At 50.7% G+C, this 22,164-nt stretch overlaps 2 protein-coding genes across 2 annotated transcripts; both read right to left on the reverse strand.

Annotated features, from left to right (window-relative positions):
- Window positions 1-4,087: 4,087 nt before the first annotated feature.
- TMEM116 (transmembrane protein 116) lies at window positions 4,088-16,156 on the reverse strand. The gene is made up of 11 exons (XM_036393195.2): window positions 16,079-16,156; window positions 15,590-15,636; window positions 15,399-15,462; window positions 11,642-11,773; window positions 8,058-8,162; window positions 7,551-7,600; window positions 6,895-6,978; window positions 6,671-6,809; window positions 5,813-5,957; window positions 5,650-5,723; window positions 4,088-4,937 (listed from the first exon to the last, which is right to left on the reverse strand). Exons 1-11 carry the CDS (start codon window positions 16,124-16,126, stop codon window positions 4,737-4,739), a joined length of 1,089 nt encoding a protein of 362 aa, XP_036249088.1. The 5' UTR covers window positions 16,127-16,156; the 3' UTR covers window positions 4,088-4,736.
- Window positions 16,157-17,008: 852 nt separating this feature from the next.
- ERP29 (endoplasmic reticulum protein 29) lies at window positions 17,009-21,603 on the reverse strand. Its single transcript, XM_036393424.2, has 3 exons — window positions 21,456-21,603; window positions 19,996-20,134; window positions 17,009-18,768 (listed from the first exon to the last, which is right to left on the reverse strand). The coding sequence occupies exons 1-3, from the start codon at window positions 21,573-21,575 to the stop codon at window positions 18,266-18,268; spliced, it is 762 nt and encodes a 253-aa protein (XP_036249317.1). The 5' UTR covers window positions 21,576-21,603; the 3' UTR covers window positions 17,009-18,265.
- Between the last annotated feature and the right edge of the window lie 561 nt (window positions 21,604-22,164).

The following is a 22,164-nucleotide window of genomic DNA, read 5'->3' on the forward strand; positions in this document are numbered from 1 at the left end:
TTAGAAAAATAAAATAAATGCTTTAAAATTAGAAAAATTAAAAATAAAAATTAAATAAAAAATAAAATTAGAAAAATAAAATAAATACATTAAAAATAGAAAAACAAAAAAGATTAAAAAATAACATTAAAAAAATAAAATAAATGCTTTAAAAATAGAAAAATTAAAAATAAAAATTAAATAAAAAATAACATTAGAAAAATAAAATTAAAAGCTTTAAAAATAGAAAAATTAGAAATAAAAATTAAATAAAAAATAAAATTAGAAAAATAAAATAAATACTTTAAAAATTAGAAAAACAAAAAAAATTTAATAAAAAATAAAATTAAAAAAATAAAATAAATGCTTTAAAAATAGAAAAATTAAAAATAAAAATTAAATAAAAAATAAAATTAAAAAAATAAAATGAAAAGCTTTAAAATTAGAAATATTAAAAATAAAAATTAAATAAAAAATGAAATTAATAAAATAAAATAAATACTTTAAAAATAGAAAAATTAGAAAAAAATTAAATTAAAAAAAAATTAAAAAATAAAATTAATTAAAAATAAATGAAAAACAAAATAAAAACCGTAAAGTGCTGTAAAGTAGCAAAAAATTTCCATAAAGGATGGTGCAGTAAAGCGAAACTGTCGTAAAAGGTGCCGTAAAGCGCGACTGTCGTAAAAGCTGCCGTAAAGCGCGACTGTCGTAAAAGGTGCCGTAAAGCGCGACTGTCGTAAAAGGTGCCGTAAAGCAGAACTGTCGTAAAAGGTGCCGTAAAGCGCGACTGTCGTAAAAGCTGCCGTAAAGCGCGACTGTCGTAAAAGGTGCCGTAAAGCGCGACTGTCGTAAAAGGTGCCGTAAAGCAGAACTGTCGCAAAACAGCCGTAAAGTGCGACTGTCGTAAAAGGTGCCGTAAAGCGCGACTGTCGCAAAAGGTGCCGTAAAGCGCGACTGTCGCAAAAGGTGCCGTAAAGCGCGACTGTCGTAAAAGCTGCCGTAAAGCGCGACTGTCGCAAAAGGTGCCGTAAAGCGCGACTGTCGTAAAAGGTGCCGTAAAGCGCGACTGTCGCAAAGGCTGCCGTAAAGCGCGACTGTCGTAAAAGGCGCCGTAAAGCGCGACTGTCGTAAAAGCTGCCGTAAAGCGCGACTGTCGCAAAAGGTGCCGTAAAGCGCGACTGTCGTAAAAGCTGCCGTAAAGCGCGACTGTCGCAAAAGGTGCCGTAAAGCGCGACTGTCGTAAAAGCTGCCGTAAAGCGCGACTGTCGTAAAAGGTGCCGTAAAGCGCGACTGTCGCAAAAGGTGCCGTAAAGCGCGACTGTCGTAAAAGGTGCCGTAAAGCGCGACTGTCGCAAAAGGTGCCGTAAAGCGCGACTGTCGCAAAAGGCGCCGTAAAGCGCGACTGTCGTAAAAGGTGCCGTAAAGCAAAACTGTCGCAAAACAGCCGTAAAGTGCGACTGTCGTAAAAGGTGCCGTAAAGCGCGACTGTCGCAAAAGGTGCCGTAAAGCGCGACTGTCGCAAAAGGTGCCGTAAAGCGCGACTGTCGTAAAAGCTGCCGTAAAGCGCGACTGTCGCAAAAGGTGCCGTAAAGCGCGACTGTCGTAAAAGCTGCCGTAAAACGCGACTGTCGTAAAAGGTGCCGTAAAGCGCGACTGTCGCAAAAGGTGCCGTAAAGCGCGACTGTCGTAAAAGGTGCCGTAAAGCGCGACTGTCGCAAAAGGTGCCGTAAAGCGCGACTGTCGCAAAAGGCGCCGTAAAGCGCGACTGTCGCAAAAGGTGCCGTAAAGCGCGACTGTCGTAAAAGGTGCCGTAAAGCGCGACTGTCGCAAAAGGTGCCGTAAAGCGCGACTGTCGCAAAAGGCGCCGTAAAGCGCGACTGTCGTAAAAGGTGCCGTAAAGCAAAACTGTCGCAAAACAGCCGTAAAGTGCGACTGTCGCAAAAGGTGCCGTAAAGCGCGACTGTCGTAAAAGCTGCCGTAAAGCGCGACTGTCGCAAAAGGTGCCGTAAAGCGCGACTGTCGTAAAAGCTGCCGTAAAGCGCGACTGTCGTAAAAGCTGCCGTAAAGCGCGACTGTCGTAAAAGCTGCCGTAAAGCGCGACTGTCGCAAAAGGTGCCGTAAAGCGCGACTGTCGCAAAAGCTGCCGTAAAGCGCGACTGTCGTAAAAGGTGCCGTAAAGCGCGACTGTCGCAAAAGGTGCCGTAAAGCGCGACTGTCGTAAAAGGTGCCGTAAAGCGCGACTGTCGCAAAAGCTGCCGTAAAGCGCGACTGTCGTAAAAGGCGCCGTAAAGCGCGACTGTCGTAAAAGCTGCCGTAAAGCGCGACTGTCGTAAAAGCTGCCGTAAAGCGCGACTGTCGCAAAAGGTGCCGTAAAGCGCGACTGTCGTAAAAGCTGCCGTAAAGCGCGACTGTCGTAAAAGCTGCCGTAAAGCGCGACTGTCGTAAAAGGTGCCGTAAAGCGCGACTGTCGTAAAAGCTGCCGTAAAGCGCGACTGTCGTAAAAGGTGCCGTAAAGCGCGACTGTCGTAAAAGGTGCCGTAAAGCAGAACTGTCGTAAAAGGTGCCGTAAAGCGCGACTGTCGTAAAAGGTGCCGTAAAGCGCGACTGTCGTAAAAGGTGCCGTAAAGCGCGACTGTCGTAAAAGGTGCCGTAAAGCAGAACTGTCGTAAAAGGTGCCGTAAAGCGCGACTGTCGTAAAAGGTGCCGTAAAGCGCGACTGTCGTAAAAGCTGCCGTAAAGCGCGACTGTCGTAAAAGGTGCCGTAAAGCAGAACTGTCGTAAAAGGTGCCGTAAAGCGCGACTGTCGTAAAAGCTGCCGTAAAGCGCGACTGTCGTAAAAGGTGCCGTAAAGCGCGACTGTCGTAAAAGGTGCCGTAAAGCGCGACTGTCGTAAAAGCTGCCGTAAAGCGCGACTGTCGTAAAAGCTGCCGTAAAGCGCGACTGTCGTAAAAGCTGCCGTAAAGCGCGACTGTCGTAAAAGGAGCCGTAAAGCAGAACTGTCGTAAAAGGTGCCGTAAAGCGCGACTGTCGTAAAAGCTGCCGTAAAGCGCGACTGTCGTAAAAGGTGCCGTAAAGCAAAACTGTCATAAAAGTGCTGTGAATCCCGACTGTTGTAAAAGGTGCCGTAAAGCGCAAGTGTGGTAAAAGGCAGTGCTGTAATGCAGTGGTTGAGGATGCTGCTTCTGCTGGTGCCACACTGGTCCAATCACAGGACAAACTCACCCTGCCCCCGACAGACATCTCTATAAGCAACTGAAGCCTTTCTGAAGTTCCATGCCAAGTCAGTTAGCGAAACGGGAGGTATAAAATCCTCTTAGAATGGACTTTAATGAATTTCCCCGATGCTGACTGTTCAGCCGTGTTTACCAGAGACTTTTGGACACAGTTTTTATAAAGCAGTTTAATAGTATCTCCCCCCGGGCCATGGCTGCCAGGGAGCCGGTCCCAGCTTGCCGGGTGCTGCTTGAGCTCTGTTTGCCGCACAGGGGACGCCCTCAGCAGCCGCCCCGCCGAGTTCCGCTCCTCCTGCAGCTCCACCCCCCTCCGCCGCGAGTCTCCAGCCGGACACACCCCCACCTCCCCTTGGGACTGCACGGCTCCGGTCCCTAGAGTCCTGCTCGCTCCTGCCGCACCGCCCCCTGCCCTCGCCGTTCTGACTCCCGTTCCCCCGGCCAACCCCCGGCCGCTCCCACCGCTCCCGCCATCCCCGCCTTTGCCATCCAGTCGGTCCCGGCTGTCCCGGCTACCGCGGGCCCCGCCCCTCAATCCCGCCCACCGGCGTCACCGCGACTCCGCCCCCTCCTGCCCCCGCCGCTCCCCACGAGTGCAGCTGCTCCTGCCCCCCCCCCCCCCCCCCCCAACGTTCCCCTCGCCCCCTTTGCCGACCCAGCGGGGCAGGTGCTGGCCCCGGTCCCGCCGCTGCTGCTGCGTCTTTGAAGTTATCAAAGCCGTAGGAAAAGAAAAACCCACAGAGCCTGAAATGATCAATGCAACAAAATTGGGAGTCCACAGCAAGTGGGAATTACCCAGGCAAATGAACTTGGAAAAACTCTAGGAGAAAAAATTGAAACAACTGTTGGAAAATAAAGCATGTAAAGGTAAAGAGTTGTTTTTAACACAGCTTAAGACCTGGTTTATTTCCTATAGAATGGTGGGGCCTCAGTAAATAATTCATGTGAATGTCTGGAAATGCAAAGAGAGATTCAGACAAAGTCCTGCTCACCTGGTTCATGAGCGATGCTCCACAGGGTCGAAGCAGCTGATTTTGGGGAGTATTGTGGCTGGGCAGGAGTTGGCAGGAAGAAGGAAAGGGAAATGTGCAGAAATTCCAGGCAGCTTTTGTCCTTTGCAATTCTTCACTCCCTGCACTTGGTTCTTAGGGTGGTGCAAATTCTCATGGTTAAGAGTGAATTAAAAGGCAGAGATTGACAAATACTCATTTTGATTTCTGTTAATTTGTAAAGGCAACAACTTGGAGAAATAAACCAAAGTAAAACATCCTCTGCTCAACCTCCATGGAGCTGGACCGGGTCTCTGAGCCTTTACATGGGGTTTGCTACATTTCTAGGGATATTTCCAGGAGAAGAAAGTCTGGACTAAAGATTTACCACGCTGAAAGAATCCATTAAATAAATAACTGTGTCCACTGAGCGCCTGGCTCTGCCAGCCCCGCGGGGACAGCTCCATTCCGGCTCTGGAGAACGAGGAGCTGGAAGGACTCTGCCTCTCTCCTTGCAGGCAGGGCTGCAGCTGCCTCAGAGCAGGGTGGAGGAGGAGCCTGCGGGTTCGGGCGGGCCGGACGGGGCTGTGCTGGAGTAGAATTTCTTCTGGGAGCGCAGGAGCGGAGTCTGCGTGTCCACGTCCCGGTGGGAGCTGCGCTTCAGGGCCAGGAACGCGTGCTGGGTCCAGCCGTACACCAGGCAGTTCAGGAGCCCCTGGGAAGCTGCGGTGAGAGCCTGGGAGAGAGCACAGAGGAATGAGGGATCCCAGCTCTGGGATCCCCGTGCTCTGGGAGCCCTGGAAAACTTCCCCCTCCCAGCAGGATTTTATTTTCCCTGTGATGGAGAAATTGTGCTGTGATTTTAGATAGAAATTGGATATTTAATGAATATCTAAATAGAAATGCTGTACAAATAGAGAATATATTTTATGTATGTTTATATATTAAATAAATATAATAACATATCTAGATAATTATAACTATAGTATATATAGTATAAATCTATGACTATATAGATATAATTTAATAAAATGTCTAACTTCTGCATCAGACACAAGAAGGAGCTGGACAAGTGTTATTAAGGAATAACATCTGGAGATTTAGGGACGTAGGGAAAACAAAACAAATTTCTGGGGATCCTTTCTAGTCCTATTTGCTGCCATTTCCATGACCACAGAATCACTGAGGTTGGATAAGACCTTTGAGGTCACCAAGTCCAAACATCCACCCAGCACCCTGTTCACTACTTAACTGTTGGGATTTTGGGTACTGACACCTTCTCATGCCTGTGAAAAACATAAACCACCAAACCAAGATGTTTGCCAGTCAAAAGCACAAATCAGACTTGGGTTCACACAGCAGAGATCCTTGCCCAGCTGCATTCAGCAGGGATGCAGGGCAGGAGACTCAAGGTGAGGAGGCAGGAGGCTGCAGGGGCAGACATTTACCTGCAGGATCAGCAGAGCCATGTAGATTTTGCTGGTTGTTGAAGCTGCCAATTTCAGCATTCCAAGGAGGACAGCTGTGGAAAGGGATGGATGAGAGGGTGAAGTTAACCCTACCTCCCTGGGGTTCCACAGGGGGATGCTGTGGGAGGAACTCTCTGCTCACCTGGGGCCCAGCAGCAGAAGAAGGCAATGGGGTAAAAAACCACCCTTTGTTCCACCATCTTAATCATGGCCCACTGCTGATCCCCCAGGAACCCTGTGGAGTTCACAAACCTCTTGTACAGCCCTCGGGCCTGACTCAGGATAACCTGGAAAAGAGCAGGCAGATGCTATTGTACAGGCTGTGATCTGCTGGGTTCATCTAGGATGGATCCCAGTCTATCCAGCCTTTTCACACAGCACTGAAATCCTGTGGGAGGTGTTGTTTTGCATAAGGCCTTTTCTAAACTGAAGACTCTGAATTTATTTCAGAATCAGTAAATTGCTTAGGCTGGAAAAGATCTCTAAGATCATGGAGTCCAACTGTAAATCGCCTCTTGCTGACCCATGCAGGGGGTGATCTCTTCTGCCAAGCTCCAAGCCTTTGAATTCCTGCTGAATATTTCTGGGATGGGTTGACAGAACACAGGACTCCAGATGGATTTATCTGGAGGCACAGTGGTATTTTCCCTCCCCTACCACCCCTTCTAAAAGGGAGGCAGCACCACACAGTTATTCCCCTGCCCTATTTACCAAGAGCACGGAGTGAGCAGACAGGGAGGAAAGGATTGAAAACTGAGAGCAGGTTTAGATGGGATATTGGGAGGAAATCCTTCCCAGAGAAGCTGTGGCTGCCCCTGGATCCCTGGAAGTGTCCAAGGCCAGGCTGGACAGGTCCTAGAGCAACCTGGGACAGTGGAAGGTGTCCCTGCCCATGGCAGAGAGCGACACTGGATGAGCTCAAAGATGCCTTCCCACCCAAACCATTCCAGAATTGCCCAGCCTCTGGAACCCTCCAAGGCTCCACAAGCACCAGTCTTACCAGGATGGCCACGAAGCTGACAAGGAAGGAGACGAGGAAGACGCCGACGCCGTAGAAATGCATCGCGCGGCAAACGGAGCCGCTCAGGCCCTGCGGCTCGCCGGGGGGCTCGGCCACCTCCGTGTGCATCAGGAGACACCTGGGGACACAGGGGACAGCCTGAGCTCCTGCCCACCCCAGCAGGGCAGCCCTGGGGCTGTGCCACAGCGAGGCAGGAAGCTCACCCGTGCTTCTGGCTGAAGTTCTGGTAGCAGTTACTGCTGTTGCCCAGGCAGAACACCGGCACCATGAGGAGGAGAGGGATCAGGCTGAGAGGAGAAAGGACAGCACAGACATGGTTATTGCACTGCTCGGTTTTTCTCCCATCACTACAGAGCACTTTAAAGTTGTTTTTATTGGCACTGCTATGGAAAAGTATTTTATCAGCTTCACCAGTGTTGGGGCTTTCATTTGTGAGGGCTAATCATTGGTAAAGGGAAACCTTCTGGAAAACCACATCCAGTTAATAAAGTTATCATTAACTTGGTTGAAAAAAACCTCTTACTCTGCATTCATGAGATCACTCTGCTGTTAATGATGAGCTTTACAGCTTTTTTAGTAAAACTTGCTTCAAAACAAGTAGGAAGCAGGGATAGGCACACTGCAGTTTGCCAAATCCACACTCTCCCACTAGGGAGAATTAAGTCTCACCAAATCCACACCCTGTGCCAAGGAGAATTAACTCTTACCAAACCCACACCCTGTGCCAGGGAGAGTTAACTCTTATCAAACCCACACCCTGTGCCAGGGAGAATTAACCCTCACCAAACCCACACCCTGTGCCAGGGAGAATTAACCCTCACCAAATCCACACCCTGTGCCAGGGAGAATGAAATCTTACCTTGACAAGATCGTTGCTATTCGGCCAACACAACTTGCATAATCTACAACCTGCAAAATCCAAAAATCTTCATTAAAATTATTTCTGCACACTCCCTGGTTCACAGGAATCAGCTTCCACGGAGGATTTCAGCAGCTGAGGGAGGGGTTGCCCAGCCTAAACTTTCAGATGGAATATCTGGGATACAAAATTTGCTGTGCACAGCAAATGTCTGGGAAAGCTGTGCAGGGCAGTGGGGCTGATGGGTTTGTTGGGAAGAGCTGCAGAAGGAACGTGCCATCTTGCAGGAGTACCTGGGATATTCCCCAGCCTGGTCATGGCAGTGGTGGTGCCTCCCCATCCTCCCTGTTTGGGTGTGAGGGAGGAATTAACTGCAAGGAGAGATTTTGGTCACGGGGTGTGTGAAGTATTTGCTCAGCCTGCAATGCAGGGAGGTTTTTCCTGAGTGTTGTGTCCTTGTCCCTGGGTTCCCAGCCTTTACACCAGTCCCATATCAGTCCCACTCACCTGGGGGGGCACCCTGCAGAGGTTCTGGTTGTATTTCACCTTGAGGTCCATGTACAGGTGCCAGGTGTAGTTGACAGTGTAGAGAAAAGAGGCCACGTAGAATATCTGAGAGATAAAACCAGCATTTCAGTCCTGGAATAACAATTCCTGGAGCATAACAATAACAACTCCTGGAGCATGTTTAGCTCCTCCCAAATCCCATGGAGCAGAGGCAGGATGATGAACACCTGCCAAAGGTGAGGGTCTGAGCACAGGGGCTGAGCCAGGTTGGAAATTCCCACCTTAAACCACACAAAAGCAGCTTCACTTTGGCCTCAGACAGGAGAACTAATGACAGCAGGACTGTCTTAGAAATAAACATTTTTGTGATCTGGCTCATTTTTTTTGGCTCAGAGCCTGGCAATGAGGGTTTCAGAGGCACTTGGACCTTCTCAATTCCATCTCCATTAGGAAACACAGCACAGATGTGACATTTAGATTTCCTTCTTGCATAATAAGCTCACTACACAGAGAATTCACGGAAACAGAAAACAATTGGATATTTCAAGAGGAATGTGAGGGCAGATATTCTCTGCCCTCAGCCTGAGTTAACATCCCAAAACCCCTTTTCTTCCTCCATGGGAAAAAGGAGAAAAGATAGAGCAGCACACTGAGAGTTTCATAGCCTTTGATTCCAGCTTGACATGAGTCTAATTATCTAAAACTTCCTATAAACCTCCCCAAATCTTGATCAAATTTGTTTCCAAACTCATGCTTACTCCAGGTTGCCTAATCAGACCATGTACATGCATGTGCTGTGTTTGTCACAGGAAACACAAACTACAGTGGCAAAGAGGAAGGGCTGGACAAGGGAATTTTTTTTTTTTTTTAATTGTGGCTTTGCTATCCTTTGCCAAAAAGATAAGGAGCACAGGTTTGCCACCCTGGTATCATCCACGGCTGGGAAAGTGGTCACTAAACAAACTTGGCCTCCTTCACTGAGGTTGTGAATGCTCTTGGCTGGCTCAAGAGGCTGAGTCCAAGGGCTGCCACAGGAACACTACAGTGACTTTCCAGCTCATTAAATGAGTTTTAATGAGGGGTTGTTACCCTTTTCCAACTACTTCCAGAGAAGGCCAAAACAGCCCACAAGGATCATTCTCTTGCACTTCAGGACGCCTGGGAGAGGCTCATGAAATGTCAGTGCTGCCTTCTGGGACAGAGACCCAAATGCCCCTTGTGAAGGTGCCAGCAGGAAGGGAAGGGAAGGGAATTCTGCTTTCCTGAGCCCCAGCTTTGGGGCTGGGGACAGTGCTGCAGCACTGGCCATGAGGAGATAAAGCAGAGACACAAGAATCCCTCATTATCCCACTTGTGTGGCTCCCATTGTGCTGCCCAGCATGAGCAGAGCCTGCCAGGACATTATTAGTGCCACTGGAACTGAACTGGAAGAACGTGGGGGAGTTGTGCAATTAAAACCACAATATCTATTCTGGACTTCATTATTGCAGTGCAGGACAGTAAAGGGAGCAGTATTTACATTCATATCAATCAAAGCTCTGGGGCTGCAAGAGGGAAAATCCAAGAAACAAAACAATCTCCTTCTTTATGATACAGTTTGGACACTGGGCAGCTCCATCCACTACAACATCAGCCTGTGATGACAAATAATGGCAAACAGCCTGAATAAAGCAAAATATTGTCTAAGGCAGTGCCTTGAGACATCACAAGGACTCCAGTGTGAGCCTCTCCAAGGGCTGCAAATTCCACTGCTGGGCTGCCCCTGCCCGTCCTCACCTCGGCTCATCTGACACCTTCTGGTTGCTGGTGTGCAGAGAGGCCCCAGGTGTTTGTGTGACACCCAGCAGCACAGTGAGACATTTATTTACTCATTCCATCAGCTCCCAGATCCCTCCTGCTCTGCAGAATTTGCTGGTCCAACCTGTTACGGGCTCCTTCTTACGCAGAAGGTGTTCCCACCTCTCAAGGGCACTGCAGGGTGCTGGCTGAGGAGGTCCTGCACTGTCACGGGGTGCCCTGGGGGAAAGGTTGCTATGGCAAGGGCTCAGTTTGTTTTAATTTCTCCCAGAGCAAACAGCAGCCACAGCTCTTGCCAGGCACAATCCGGCTCTGCCACCCAGGCAGTCCCTGTGCTGTGGGGACTGGTGGTGACACACAGGAGAGGAGCCAGGGGACACTGGCTGAGGTCAGGGTGTGACTCTGCACAGCCCAGCACAAGCCCTGTCCTGGCCCAAGGCCAGCTCTGCCCACCCAGCATGAACAACAAAGCCCCCACCTTGTCCCATCCTGTGCTGGTGTCCCTGAGAAGCCACAGGCTGGAAAAGTGAGGGCAGAAAAGAGCCAGAAGCGCAAGGGAGCTGAGAAATTATGGGCATATTTTCCACAGCCAAATTATTTCTCCTCTAGCAGGGCAAATTGCCTCCAGGCCATCATAAAAATATCACACCAGCTGAAAGAACTGTCCCCCAGGCAAGGGAAACAGCTCAGGAACAGCCTCAGTCCTGCTTTGCTCCTTCCACCTTCCAGCTCTGAAAGCCTCTCCCAAGCTCTCCTCATTTTCCCATTTACCATCACCATCTTTGCTGTCATTCTGCATCATTCCCAAGGGGCCAAGTTACCCAAACCTCTCTGTTTCTCTCCACATGAACATACTGTGGAGCCAGTAGGGCTGGAGGGACCAGAGATGAGCCTGGAGTAGAACAGCTGCTCTCACCACCCTCAGCAACACATCTGTACCCCCAAAACAGCTGCTGAAACAACCCTGGGCTGCAGGAGCCCATCCCCAGACACACAGCAGCAGGAACAATTCCATCCTGCACCTGCAGCTGCTTCTCTGCCCTCTCTGAGGCACATGGAGATCCTTTCCAGCTTTGGATGCTGCTGTTCCATGAGGACATTCAGTTCCCAGTTGTGGGTGTCACCATGCTCCCAGGGAGCTGCCTGAGCCCACACATCAAAGCTTCCAAAAGCCCCTTGCTCTTCCCAGCCATATCCTTTAAAAGCAAAAAAAATTAATTCCAGAGATCATTTATGAACCTCCATGTTCAGATTTTTGAGAGCTGAGATTTCCAAGGGCTGGTGTTGAACTGGGAACTGGGTGAGGCAACAGCAAACTGTCAGGAGAACACCCAGCCTAATGCAACTGGTCCCCAGCACAGGAATCAGCTGAGTCAATGGGACACAGGCTGAGCTTGTGCTGATCCTTGGGAAGAGCAAGAACTGGGATGTTCATGTGAGCAATTTAAGTCTGAGCTCGAGCAAGTCACAGAATGTGTCTGTTCCTGCCCAGGCTGGAGGAAGCACAAAGAGAAGTAGAAAAGCTGCAATGTGAGAGCAGAGATCCATGGGCACGGATCCAACAGGAGAGAGATCGAGTCCCATCTGCTCATTTCACACAAGCAACCACAAAATCCCACCTTGTCCTCCTCTCACACACCAGAGGATCCCAAACCCCAGTGCCATGATCTCCCTTTTCCACATAAAGCCAAGAGAAACAGCCCCCACGGCCACGCTCTGATCACCAGCGAGGTTAATTATGACAAATTACAAGGCTAATTATGGAATGTGGTGCCAAGGCCACTCACCTGTCCCGTGGCCTGCAGGTTGTAGCAGATGAGGTCTTGCTGGGAGGTGGGTGAGCTGTGGAGCAGGGCCCCAGCCAGCCAGCACAGGCCCAGGAGCAGGTCTGAGAGGCTCAGGTAGAAAAGTGGACGCACCTGGAAAAGGGAAAAGGGAAAATCTCAGCAGGTGTGAGTGGAGTCACAGCCCTCCCACCCCCCAGCTGCAGTTTTACCTCCTTATCAGACATAAAGATATTTAATACAGCCTTCCAAAGGTTTTTCTGTAGGTGAGAAAAGTTTTTCAGTACAAAAACCTCACTACAAAGTTATTTTGAAAACTTTAATTGAGGGGAAGTGGGGCATAAGTGGCACTTTGTGGAGGGATGGTTCTACCCTCAGGGAAGCACTGTGACAGCATTTCTGAGACCAGTCAATTCATCTGCAGCAAACCTTGAGAGCTCCAATAAAAAAAGTCTCCTTTACTTTAAAAGCCAAGCAAGTTCAAAGAAAAGTTACCAGATGAAAACTTTTCAGGCTGTACTCCTGAATATCATCCTTGTTTTCAGTCCTTTAAAACTCCTACACCAATTATAGCAGAAAGATTAATTGTGCTCAGACATCAGTGCCAGGTTATCCGGTGTTATCTGAACACTGCCACCTCCCAGCTCTTCTGGTGAGACAGGGAAATTCCACACTGTGCTCTCAGGAGCTGTTCCAGTGCACATTCCCTACTCCAGCCACCACTTCTGCCACAAGAGCAGCATCAAAACTTACAGAAAATATCCCAAATGTCCACTATTTTACAGTTTTGCAGAACAGGACAGGTAGGCAGGGAGAAGAGACATCGTGTTTTAAATAAACTCACATAGAAATCAAACTTCCAGTAAACACAAACCCTTCCTCAGCTCTGGAATGACTTGAAACAAACATTTTTCTAAGTGTTCCATGTCATTTCAGCTGATGACTAAGGTTGGGTTTATTTTACAAGCTGCATTAATTTCCACTGGGAGCCACTTTTGCTGCATCTTGCTGGAAAGCAGTCATGTCTCCTTTAACAACAGCTTCCAGCCCATTTCCAGTTTGCACACACTGGCCAGGACTGTAAACACTGCAGGAAAACATTTGTGCAAAAATTCTGGCCGACATTTTCTTTGTTAGTGGGAGAGCAGAGACTCTGGAAAAGCAGCCTAATTACCTACATCCTTAATTAAATCCTTTGGTATCTCATTTTCAGCATCCAGGAGAGAAAATTGTGGTGTTTTTCTTTCCCTACAGAAAATTCTAATGCCAAACACAGCATGGAAATGCTTCAGCAGGCTTTGATTTGGTATTTCTTTTCATGGAGCCGAGTTTTTGGTGAGATTTGCCTCAGTATTGTCCTGGAAGTAAATGTATGGCACCCTTCACATTGTGTTATCCTTGTTCCCATGTGCAGTGAGAGACAGCTTAGGAAGTCTGATAAGAGTTAAGGCAGATCTGATTGAGCCAGATTTGTCCTTAGGGCGTGAAGGAGCACAAGGCACAAAGACCTGCAGTTAATTTTAATTTGATTTCATCTATAAATGCCTTTTTTTTTTAACCAGGCTTTTCCTCACTGGTGCAGAAATGAAGCCTTGGCACGACAGGCTGGGGGCACTGTCCAGTTTGTGATCAAGGCAGGTTAAACCAAACAGATCTAAAATAAGCAAAGAAGGCACTTTTGCAATCAAACAGGTGACCTCTCTCCAGCACAAGAGCCCTTGGAGCAAGGCACTGCTGGTGGGTCCAGGAGCTGTTTTGGATAAAGAAGTAGGTGACACAGGGGCACGTGTGGCTCTGGCTTGAAAAAGGGGAAAAAAATAACCACTGGTATTTATAAAATAGAGGAAGGGACTGCAAAGATGTAATGATTTACATCCTGGCAGCTCCAGCTGCAGCACACACGGGGATTGGGCTCTGTGGCCATGGCCCAGGCACATGCTGAGCTGAAGGCTCTTCCTCAAACCTGCTGAGCTGAGGTTTCTTCCTCAAACCTGTTGAGCTGAGAATTCTTCCTCAAATGTGTTGAGCTGAGCGCTCTTCCTTGCTTGTCACCACCTCTTCTGAATGATTTACCTCAGGCTGAAGGGTTTTATTGACCCCATAGAGACAGAAAGCGAGCTTCAAGAATGCAATATTGGATTTCTGAGGTTGGGGGCAGGAAGGGAAGTGTTTCTAAGATCCTTCTCCTCCCAGCCTCCAGAGCTGTTTTATTTTTAAATGTTTTTCTGTGGGTCCTCATGACTCAGGGAATAATCTGTTTGTGGCTAGCCTTGATATGGATCACTTCCAACCCTTTTGTTTACAAACTTCCACTTCAGACCCGAGACATGAGGACAAGACTATGGGGAAGTTAATGGAGATTTTGTCACTTTTGAAACCCAGATCTCCCCTGGCAGCAGAGGAGCCTGGAAGGCTGATGCAAACCAGTCCCTCCAGCTGGCATCCAGCCCTCCTATCCGGATTTGCAGAAATAATCTGAGCAGAAACATCTGGACCCTCTGGAGCAGGAAGGGCCCATTGTTGACCTGGAGCCATGAGTGGCTCATGAGCAGCTCCCAGGCCACAGCCCCATCACATGACTGAGAGCAGAAGGGCTCCTGAGCAACCAGGCCATGGGAGCCAGCAGGATGAGGCTGCTGAGTCACAGCGGGACACTGCCAACCCCTGCTCCACACCATTCCAGGGAGAGGACCCCAGCAGGAATCACATCTGGAGCCTTCCAGGTGCAGATGTGGTCGAAGGAGGCTTTGATGTGTACCTTGAGCAGCACAAGCTCAAGCAGGTTTTCCATCCCAGCTCTAAAGGTGAAGTCCCAGCCTTCTTCTAAGGTGAATTCCCATTCTTCCCTGGGGATGCATGGAGAGCTCCACAGTTTATTCACAGCATTTCCAGGAGGTTGGCTGGGAGCAAGGTCCTGACTGTTGTAAGCAGGACAGTTTTGCCCTGCAAACATGGAATCCTGTTCTCCTTCCCACCGTGTCATCCAACAATGTGTCAGTTTCCTGCATTCCTTGCTTCTCCAGGGGTAGCTCCAGGAATTCCCTGAAAGTCCCGTTCTCTGGGCTGCAGATCGAATCCACAATGTACAAAGAATATGAAGATGAAGGAAGGACAAATACAGCTGCTGCCAGCTCCTCTGACTTTCTGCATGGTCCACAGGTCAGGCTGAGCCTGCAAACCCTGGACAGCAAATCCCAGCTTCACAGGGATCAGCTTGGCTCACTGCCCCCAGGAAGTCCTGGACAGACAGAGGGACTGTGTGTGGACACCCAAGCCTAGCAGGATGGGATGGAGGCTGTGGGGTCAGTTTTAGTAGCACACCTGCCCAGAGAAACTCCTCAGAGACAGCCAAAAAACCAGCACTTATAAAAGCATTGCTGCAGAGGCAGCTCCAATTTGCACTCCAGCACCTTTGTGCACAACTCCTCAGCCCCCCAGGAGTTTGGCCCCACTGAGGAAGGCACACCAAGAAATCCCTGCTCCCAGGAACAACTGGAGGACTTTCCTGGAGCAGCAGAAAGCTGCAGGAGCCTGCTTCTCCCTGCAGAAGCACAGGTTCAAGGTCAGTCCTTTCACCTCCTACCAAGACAAAGAGCCCAATTCTTAGCAAGCCTTTTGCCTCCCAGCTATTAAACAAGGTTTAACCACATAACCCTGAGACCTGCAGCTACTCCTAGGGGAGGGTCTGTGCTAAAGGTGTGACCCACCTGCAGGGACTGACACCACAGCTTAGGGAGGGAGAAGGAAGCTCAGACCTTACCTCGGGGGACCGCACTGCGTTTTGGAAGACGGCGTAGGCAATAATTGAGCTGGAACCTACAACGCTGAGAAAACAAATCACAGGTTGGAACAGGAGCGCGTCTGCCTCGCTGGGAGACGCGAGTTCTCTTTTTTTGCTTTTCTGGGTAAAATAATCTTCAGGATAGTAACTCTCTGGGCAGCGTGTCGTACCTGAGCATGGCCATGGTGAACTGGATCCACTGGAGCGCAGAGTAGACCTGGGGAGAAGGACGGGAGGGAGCTCAGGTGACACGGGGTCCCAGGAGGAGCGGGCAGCTCGGACCGGGGACCGGGAGCGCGGGGAGGAAGGACAAGGACCGGGATCGGGATAGGAGCGGGCAGCGCGGACCTGGCAAGGTGGAGTGGCGGGTCCCGGAGAAGAACGGGCAGCACGGACCGGGAACAGGCACCAGGGACCGCGGGGTTCCGCGGAGGGGCAGCACGGACCGGGGACTGGGGACAGCGGGGTCCCGAAAAGGAATAAGCAGCACCGAGCGGGGGAGGATCGTGCAACGCTGCCGGTGCCGCCGAGCACGGAGCGGGGCGCAGGGCTGGGGCAGGACCGTGAGGGGATGGAACAGAAGAGACGCGCACAGCGAGGTCCCGGGGACGGGACAGCCGCTGTCCTTAAGGGTCCCGGTGCCGGCGGGGCTCGCTCACCTCCTGCCAGCCCCCATCCAGCCGGTCCGCCTCCGCCGGCAGGGCCATGGGTACCGCCGCCGCCGCCGCACCGCTCCGGGGCTGCGGGCGCCGCCCGCGCTCCGCCCCGGGGCCGCACCGCGCCCGGCCCCCGCCGGCGGGGCCGGCTGCGGGGAGCGCCCGGTGGCAGAGAGGGGCTGAGGGGACAGAAGCCCTGGGCAAACAGCGGGATTGGCGTCCCGGGCACCGGCGTCCCACGCATCCCTCCGGGGGCAGAACCGGCCGAGCCCCGGTGGGTGGGCTCGCTCCGGTCACCGCCGCCCCGGGCTCCCCTCACGGAGCCGCCCTGGGGCGACCCTGCGGAGCCTCGGCCCCGCCCCTCCGTGACGTCACCAGCGCCCGGGGGCGGGAAGGCGCCTCGGGGAGCGAGCGGCGCCTCTGAGGGGGCAGCTCCCCTCAGGGAGCCCGAGCACGGCTCCTTCAGGGTCCCGGGGGCTGCTCCTCCGAGAGACCGGGTACCGCTCCTTCAGAATCCCGGGGGCTGCTCCTCCGAGAGACTGGGTACCGCTCCCTCAGAATCCCGCGGGCTGCTCCCCTCAGAGATCCCGGGGACCGCTCCCTTCACAGATCCAGGGCACGGCCCCCTCAAGTGCTGATCCTATCAGGGGCTGCTCCCTTCAGAGTCCCGGGGAATAGTTCGTTCCCTCAGTGCTTAGAGAACGGCTCCCCTCAGGAGACGATTCCCTCAGGGTCTCCGGGGCTGAGCCAGGCGGGACACATCACCCAGCGCTCCCAAGGACTGCCCGCCCTGCCGGGGTCCCTCCTCTGCCGCTCCTGAGGGGGGAGAGAGCGCTGGGCCGCCCTCAGCTCCCCTCACCTCGCTTCAGCCGTCAAAGCCTCCCCTCTGATCACTATAGTTCCTCTATAGTGGTTTAAGAAGCAGCTCTGAAGTGGATTTTTTTTTTTTTATTATAGCATTATTAATACATTTTATCTCGCAGCAACATCTGCTCCTTGTACCCACCCCAAGATTCAAAAGGCAGCAAAGCTCCTACAGGAATCAGTTTTGTTTAAAGCATACTTTTAAGGTAAAACTCACTGGTGTTTCTCTTTTCAACTCTGTCACCCTGACCAGGGCTTCAGCATCTTCCAGAGGCATCCGAATTCCACAGAGTGTGAACTGCACAGTTCTGAGGACTGACCTGATCCTTGGGCCAGGCAGCTCCTTTTAAATAACACAGATGTGGCTTCTAGGGACACAAATACTTCTGCTTCCTCTTACAAGACCTAATTTTCAAATATTCAGAGCTACCGAACACTGATGAGGCTTTAGTTTGAGAGTGTCAATTGTTTCTGGAGGCTAGAAAAACATTTTGTTCATGAAGCTTGGACAGGTAAAACACCTCTTCAGGTGTAAAAATCCTCATCCAAATTTACCTCTGAAAACCCGATTTTTTTTTGCACAAACTGGTGAGACTGAGTGTAATAGCACCTCAAGGAGACTCTGCCCTTGCTCAGAACTCACTTCACTGTGTCAAGGTATCACAAAGGATTTTGGGAGAACATTTGATGAAATGGCTCCTCTGGACAGAAAATGAGGGGCAAGCCGTGAACTGTCTTCACTGCCAGCATTTGGCTGATATCCAAAACAAACAGGGACAGAAGCCATGAAAGGCAGAAAAAGGAAGCTCTGAGTCTCTTAGTCAACAACAGGTAAGAACAAGACTTAGAACCAAAGTGGGACAACACAAGGAGTGTGAGGGGTAGATTAACAAGCATAAAACCCAAGGATATTACAGACAGGGAAAGGTGGGGATGTAGAGGGCACCCAATCTGTACCTTTTCCAGCATGTAAGATGGAATGAGAGACTGAATTTTGTTATTTGTTAGCCAGGGAACAGCTGTAAAAACCACCAGGAATAAGCTTCTGGCGCCAATCTAGAGCTTTTTTTTTTTTTTGTTGTCTGCTTAAACACTGTTATTGGATAGCATTACACAATACTTGCTGTGTCTTGCTCTTAGGTGATTTTCCCAACATTTACAATACTGTGTTTTTAAGGAATGTCTTCCTCTTCCTCTTCCAAACGGAGAATCCCAGAAGGAGATCTGCTGCCCTCTTGAAGTCAGCGGGAAGTTTGCTTGCATTAAGGAGAACTGCTTAGGACTCTTGACAATGTTTCACAGCTTGTAGAAGAGTTCTCCAACACATCAGAGCTCATCTTTTTCACTATTCTTCTTCCGGAAAGAAGCGAGGATGTTGAGGCTTTTCTGGAGCTCCTCCTTCTTTCCATCACTCATCTTGTTCTTCTCGATCAGCTTTGTGATTCGGACAACTTCGTTAGCAGCAAACTCCTCTCCCTGCTCCAAGATCTTGCTCATAATTTTCAAGTATTGCTCTGCTGACTTCTTCTCGGTTTCTTTTGCTTTTCCTAAATTCTCCTGGCCCTTTTTCAGGAGGGCCTGGCGATCAGATTTCTCTGTGGTGCTCATAAATTTGCTGGCCAGCACATCATACTCCTTCAGGCAGCCTGGCATCCCCAGGTAGATGCCATTACTCTTCAGCCAGCGCTGAATAGCCCCAGCCTTGATCTCACCACCATAAAGTAAAGGATTTTTAAAGTCACCATCCTGGAACAAGTAAAAAACGGGGAATTTTTCCTTGTCCAGCTTGTACTTCTCTCCCAGCTCGGTGTTCAGTTTATCACCGTAATCTGTCAAGGGACAATGAAACAGAAAAGCACAGTTAATCAAAAATTAAATTAGGATTCCCTCCCACACAAATATTTGCAGGCAGAGCTTCAACATGTCCTCATAACCTGTCTGCCAGGAAATCACAGAGTCATGGAAATATCCTGAGCTGGGAGGGACCCACAAGGATCACCAAGTCCAGCTTCCAGTCCTGCTCAGGACACCCCAAAATTCCAAATATTTCCTGAGCTCTGGCAGCCTTGGGGCCCTGACCATTCTCTGGAGAGCCTGTTCCAAGGAAATGCTGCACACTGAAATAAAAAACACCTCATAAAATCATTTGTGCAAGGCAAACATTCAGTGGCTTTTCCAAAGAAAAAGACTTTAAAGGTGTTTTGCTGTGACTGTGAGAGTGTAAGACATTGTCAGGACCTTTTGTATAAACCCTGTCCTCCTTATGGGAAATCAATACCCTTTTCCCTCTTATTTTCCTCCATCCATTGATTTTACCTGATTTTACAGTGAAAGAAGAGTTTTTCCTGTCTGTGTGCAGAGAATGATTTGGTTCTGACAGCATGCCAAGCTACAAGACATTTACTCATCTTACAGAAATTATATTTATTCTTGAGGACAGAAAACAAAGCCATTTCAAATATGCTACTTAGAGAATTCCACATATGTTCAGAAATACCAGAATGGGTAAAACTTCACAGTTTGATAATTAAGCCTAAATTCTTAATTCAACCCACAAAGCCAGAGCACATCAGGTGACAGTGATCTATTCTTCACTCCTTTTCTCTTAAACCCAGTCACAATCACATCGAGTTAGAGCAGCCACAGTGCAAGAACCCCTTGCTGTGCTGCCCCAGGGTTTGCTGCATGGAATTAACCACACCAAATATTCTTTGTCTGAGCCAGGATTGTGGCTAAAGCACGATTCCTGTGAGCTCTCTTCCCTGCATGTGGGACAAAAAGGTTTCTCTCAGGAAAGAAGGGGGGGAAAAAAAAAAAAAGGCAAGAATTGCTGGGGATGAGGAGGTGGCAGCAGTTCAGCAGCGTGGGCTGACTCCTCATTACCCAGCCCAGATGGAGAAGCAGCTCTCCCACGCACAGCCAGGCTCAGCCGGGGCAGGAGCTCCACTCTCACATCCATCCCTCGCCCAGAATTGCTCAGAACCTGCAGAAATCACTCTGAAATGTATCCCCTCCTCACCAGCCCACACTGTTTGCACGTACTCAGAGTTCCTCACCTGATATTCCCACTTCAGCCACCAACAGATCCTCACTGGAGCCTGAGCTCTCCGCCAGCTTTTTAAACTCATCTTGTTTCTCACCATAAGGATATTGTGTGTCAAACTTCACAAGGACAAACTTATGCTTTGGAATAACCTAAAACAAGAAGAAAAAGGGGAAAAGACAAGACAAAACTTGATCATTTCAGGTCTGAGCAATGTACAAGTCACCAAAAGTTGTTTTTGCTTGTCCTTTTTTCCTGTGCAATGGGGAGATGCAGAGGAGAATGGAAATTTTATATAATTATGGCCTTTCAGAAATGACTCACTGTTGTGTGGAGGAAAGACTGAGCTTTGGGTGTCTGTATTCCTGCACCAGATCACAAAGATAGTACGTGGTAGGTTTGGGGGATCTGCTAATGCCTTTAATTATAAGATTTGCTTATTGTAAATCTGACTGTCATCTCGGAAGAAGATCAGCTAAAACATTGTCCAGTGGGACATGAGGAGGAGAGAGGCCAAATGTAATGTCATTCTGAAGTGTCCCAGCATGAAAGCTGCACTCTTGGCTGGGAGGAGGCACAGGGAGGCCGTGCAGATGCTGGAGCTGTTGTACTGGTATGTGAAATGGAGAATTCACATTTAATTGATTCCTTTTCACTTCAACCTTGCTCTGCTCAGACGATGCCTTTTCCAATTAGTTTGGCAATGGACTCTGTCACCCCCTGGGGAATTTTCCCCTCCCTGCAATGGAAGACCTTGCAAAATCTTTTTGTTCTCGCGAACAGGTTGAGGTTGCACCACAGCTCCCCACCTACACAGCGCTCTGCCAGCCCTGCTCAGGCACTGCACAACATCTGCATGCACAGGTGGCTGCAGGCTCGGTCCTGGCCTGCCGAGCGGTCGGTGTCCCGGTGGGGAGCGCACAGGGCCCGGGGCAGATTCCGTCCTTGCAAAGTGATTTAGTGAAGGGAAAAAAAAACGGTTAAAAAAAAAAAAAAAAGAAAGCCTGTTGCTGTTTGATAAACAAGTGGAACCCAAGCAGCGCGCACCCACGGCCCCGGCTCCATCCCCGCACGGTGCTGCCGTCCCTCAGCGGCACACACAGCACAGCCCGGCCGAGGAGCGGCGGCTGCGGCCGCACCTCCCCGCGCCGGTACCGCCGGTAGCGCCGGGCCGGACCCCGCGGCTCGGCTCCACTTGGACCGCGCCGATTGGCTGCCGGCCGCGGCCGCCGCGCTCCCATTGGCTGAGAGCTGCGGCCGCCGCGCTCCCATTGGCTGCGGCGCGGCCGCTCCGCCAGCACCGAGCGCTCCCCGCGCCGGTGGCGGCGGCGGCAGCGACCCCGTGCCCGCGGCCCCGCCGCGCCCCCCGCCTTCCTCCCGGGCCCCGGGGCTGCCGCCGGCCGCGGGGATACACGGCCCGGTGCGGCCCCACAACCGCCCCCCGAGCGCTCCGGCGGGCCCCCAGCGCCGTACCTTGTAGAAGGTGATGGTGTCGAGCGGCACGGAGCCCTTGGTGTGCAGCGTGCTGCCGCCGGGCAGAACCAGGCCGAGCAGGCAGAGCAGCACCGAGCCGGCGGCAGCCGCCGCAGCCATGGCGGAGCGCGGAGGGAGCGGAGCTGCGGAGCCACGTGACGGCGCGACGGCCGCCGCCGGGGGCTCGGCTCGCCCCGCCCCGCTGCCCGGGGCCACCGGCGGAGCGGCAGCGCTCGGGGGCGGGCGGGGGCTCCGACAGCGTGCGGGGAGCGGGCAGCGCGCACGGGAGCTCCGCGCCCCCGGGACAGCAGCGCTGCTGGCGCCGGGGAAATAAGGACAAGAGAGCGGCTGAAGGCAGCGAAAAGGCAGCAGGGAGAGAAGCCGTGGGGTGGGTGTGCGTTTGGATCCAGGTGCGCACTGCCACAGCCCTCTCAAGCAGAGGTTTTTGTGCTGCCAGGGGAGATTTCATGCACTGCCAGACCGCACGTGGACACAATCTGTCCTTATCGTGGATAGACCGGATGAAAAGCACTGCAGAAAGACAGACTGACAGCTCATCAAGTAAAAGCACTGAGCCATCCACGCTCCCTCCCCCCAGCAGACATCATTCTGCACCTAATCCCCAGCTGGAAAACAATGAGCATTTTCCCTCTTTTTCCATCCTTCGTCTTTGCAGGATCTGCTTGTCCTGCACCAGCATAATCTGGCT

Source organism: Molothrus ater, chromosome 18 (genome assembly GCF_012460135.2).
Source record: "Molothrus ater isolate BHLD 08-10-18 breed brown headed cowbird chromosome 18, BPBGC_Mater_1.1, whole genome shotgun sequence".
NCBI lineage: Eukaryota > Metazoa > Chordata > Aves > Passeriformes > Icteridae > Molothrus > Molothrus ater.

Excerpts from the sequence above, each read along its gene's own strand:
- TMEM116 (XM_036393195.2), bottom strand. The coding sequence starts at position 16,126 with ATGGCCCTGCCGGCGGAGGCGGACCGGCTGGATGGGGGCTGGCAGGAG. Across the intron at positions 15,637-16,078 it reads TGGATGGGGGCTGGCAGGAG|GTCTACTCTGCGCTCCAGTG; the intron begins GTGAGCGAGCCC and ends CCTTCTCCCCAG. Across the intron at positions 5,958-6,670 it reads TCAGCTTCGTGGCCATCCTG|GTTATCCTGAGTCAGGCCCG; the intron begins GTAAGACTGGTG and ends GCTCTTTTCCAG.
- ERP29 (XM_036393424.2), bottom strand. The coding sequence starts at position 21,575 with ATGGCTGCGGCGGCTGCCGCCGGCTCGGTGCTGCTCTGCCTGCTCGGC. Across the intron at positions 20,135-21,455 it reads ACACCATCACCTTCTACAAG|GTTATTCCAAAGCATAAGTT; the intron begins GTACGGCGCTGG and ends TTCTTGTTTTAG. Across the intron at positions 18,769-19,995 it reads GGCTGAAGTGGGAATATCAG|ATTACGGTGATAAACTGAAC; the intron begins GTGAGGAACTCT and ends GTCCCTTGACAG.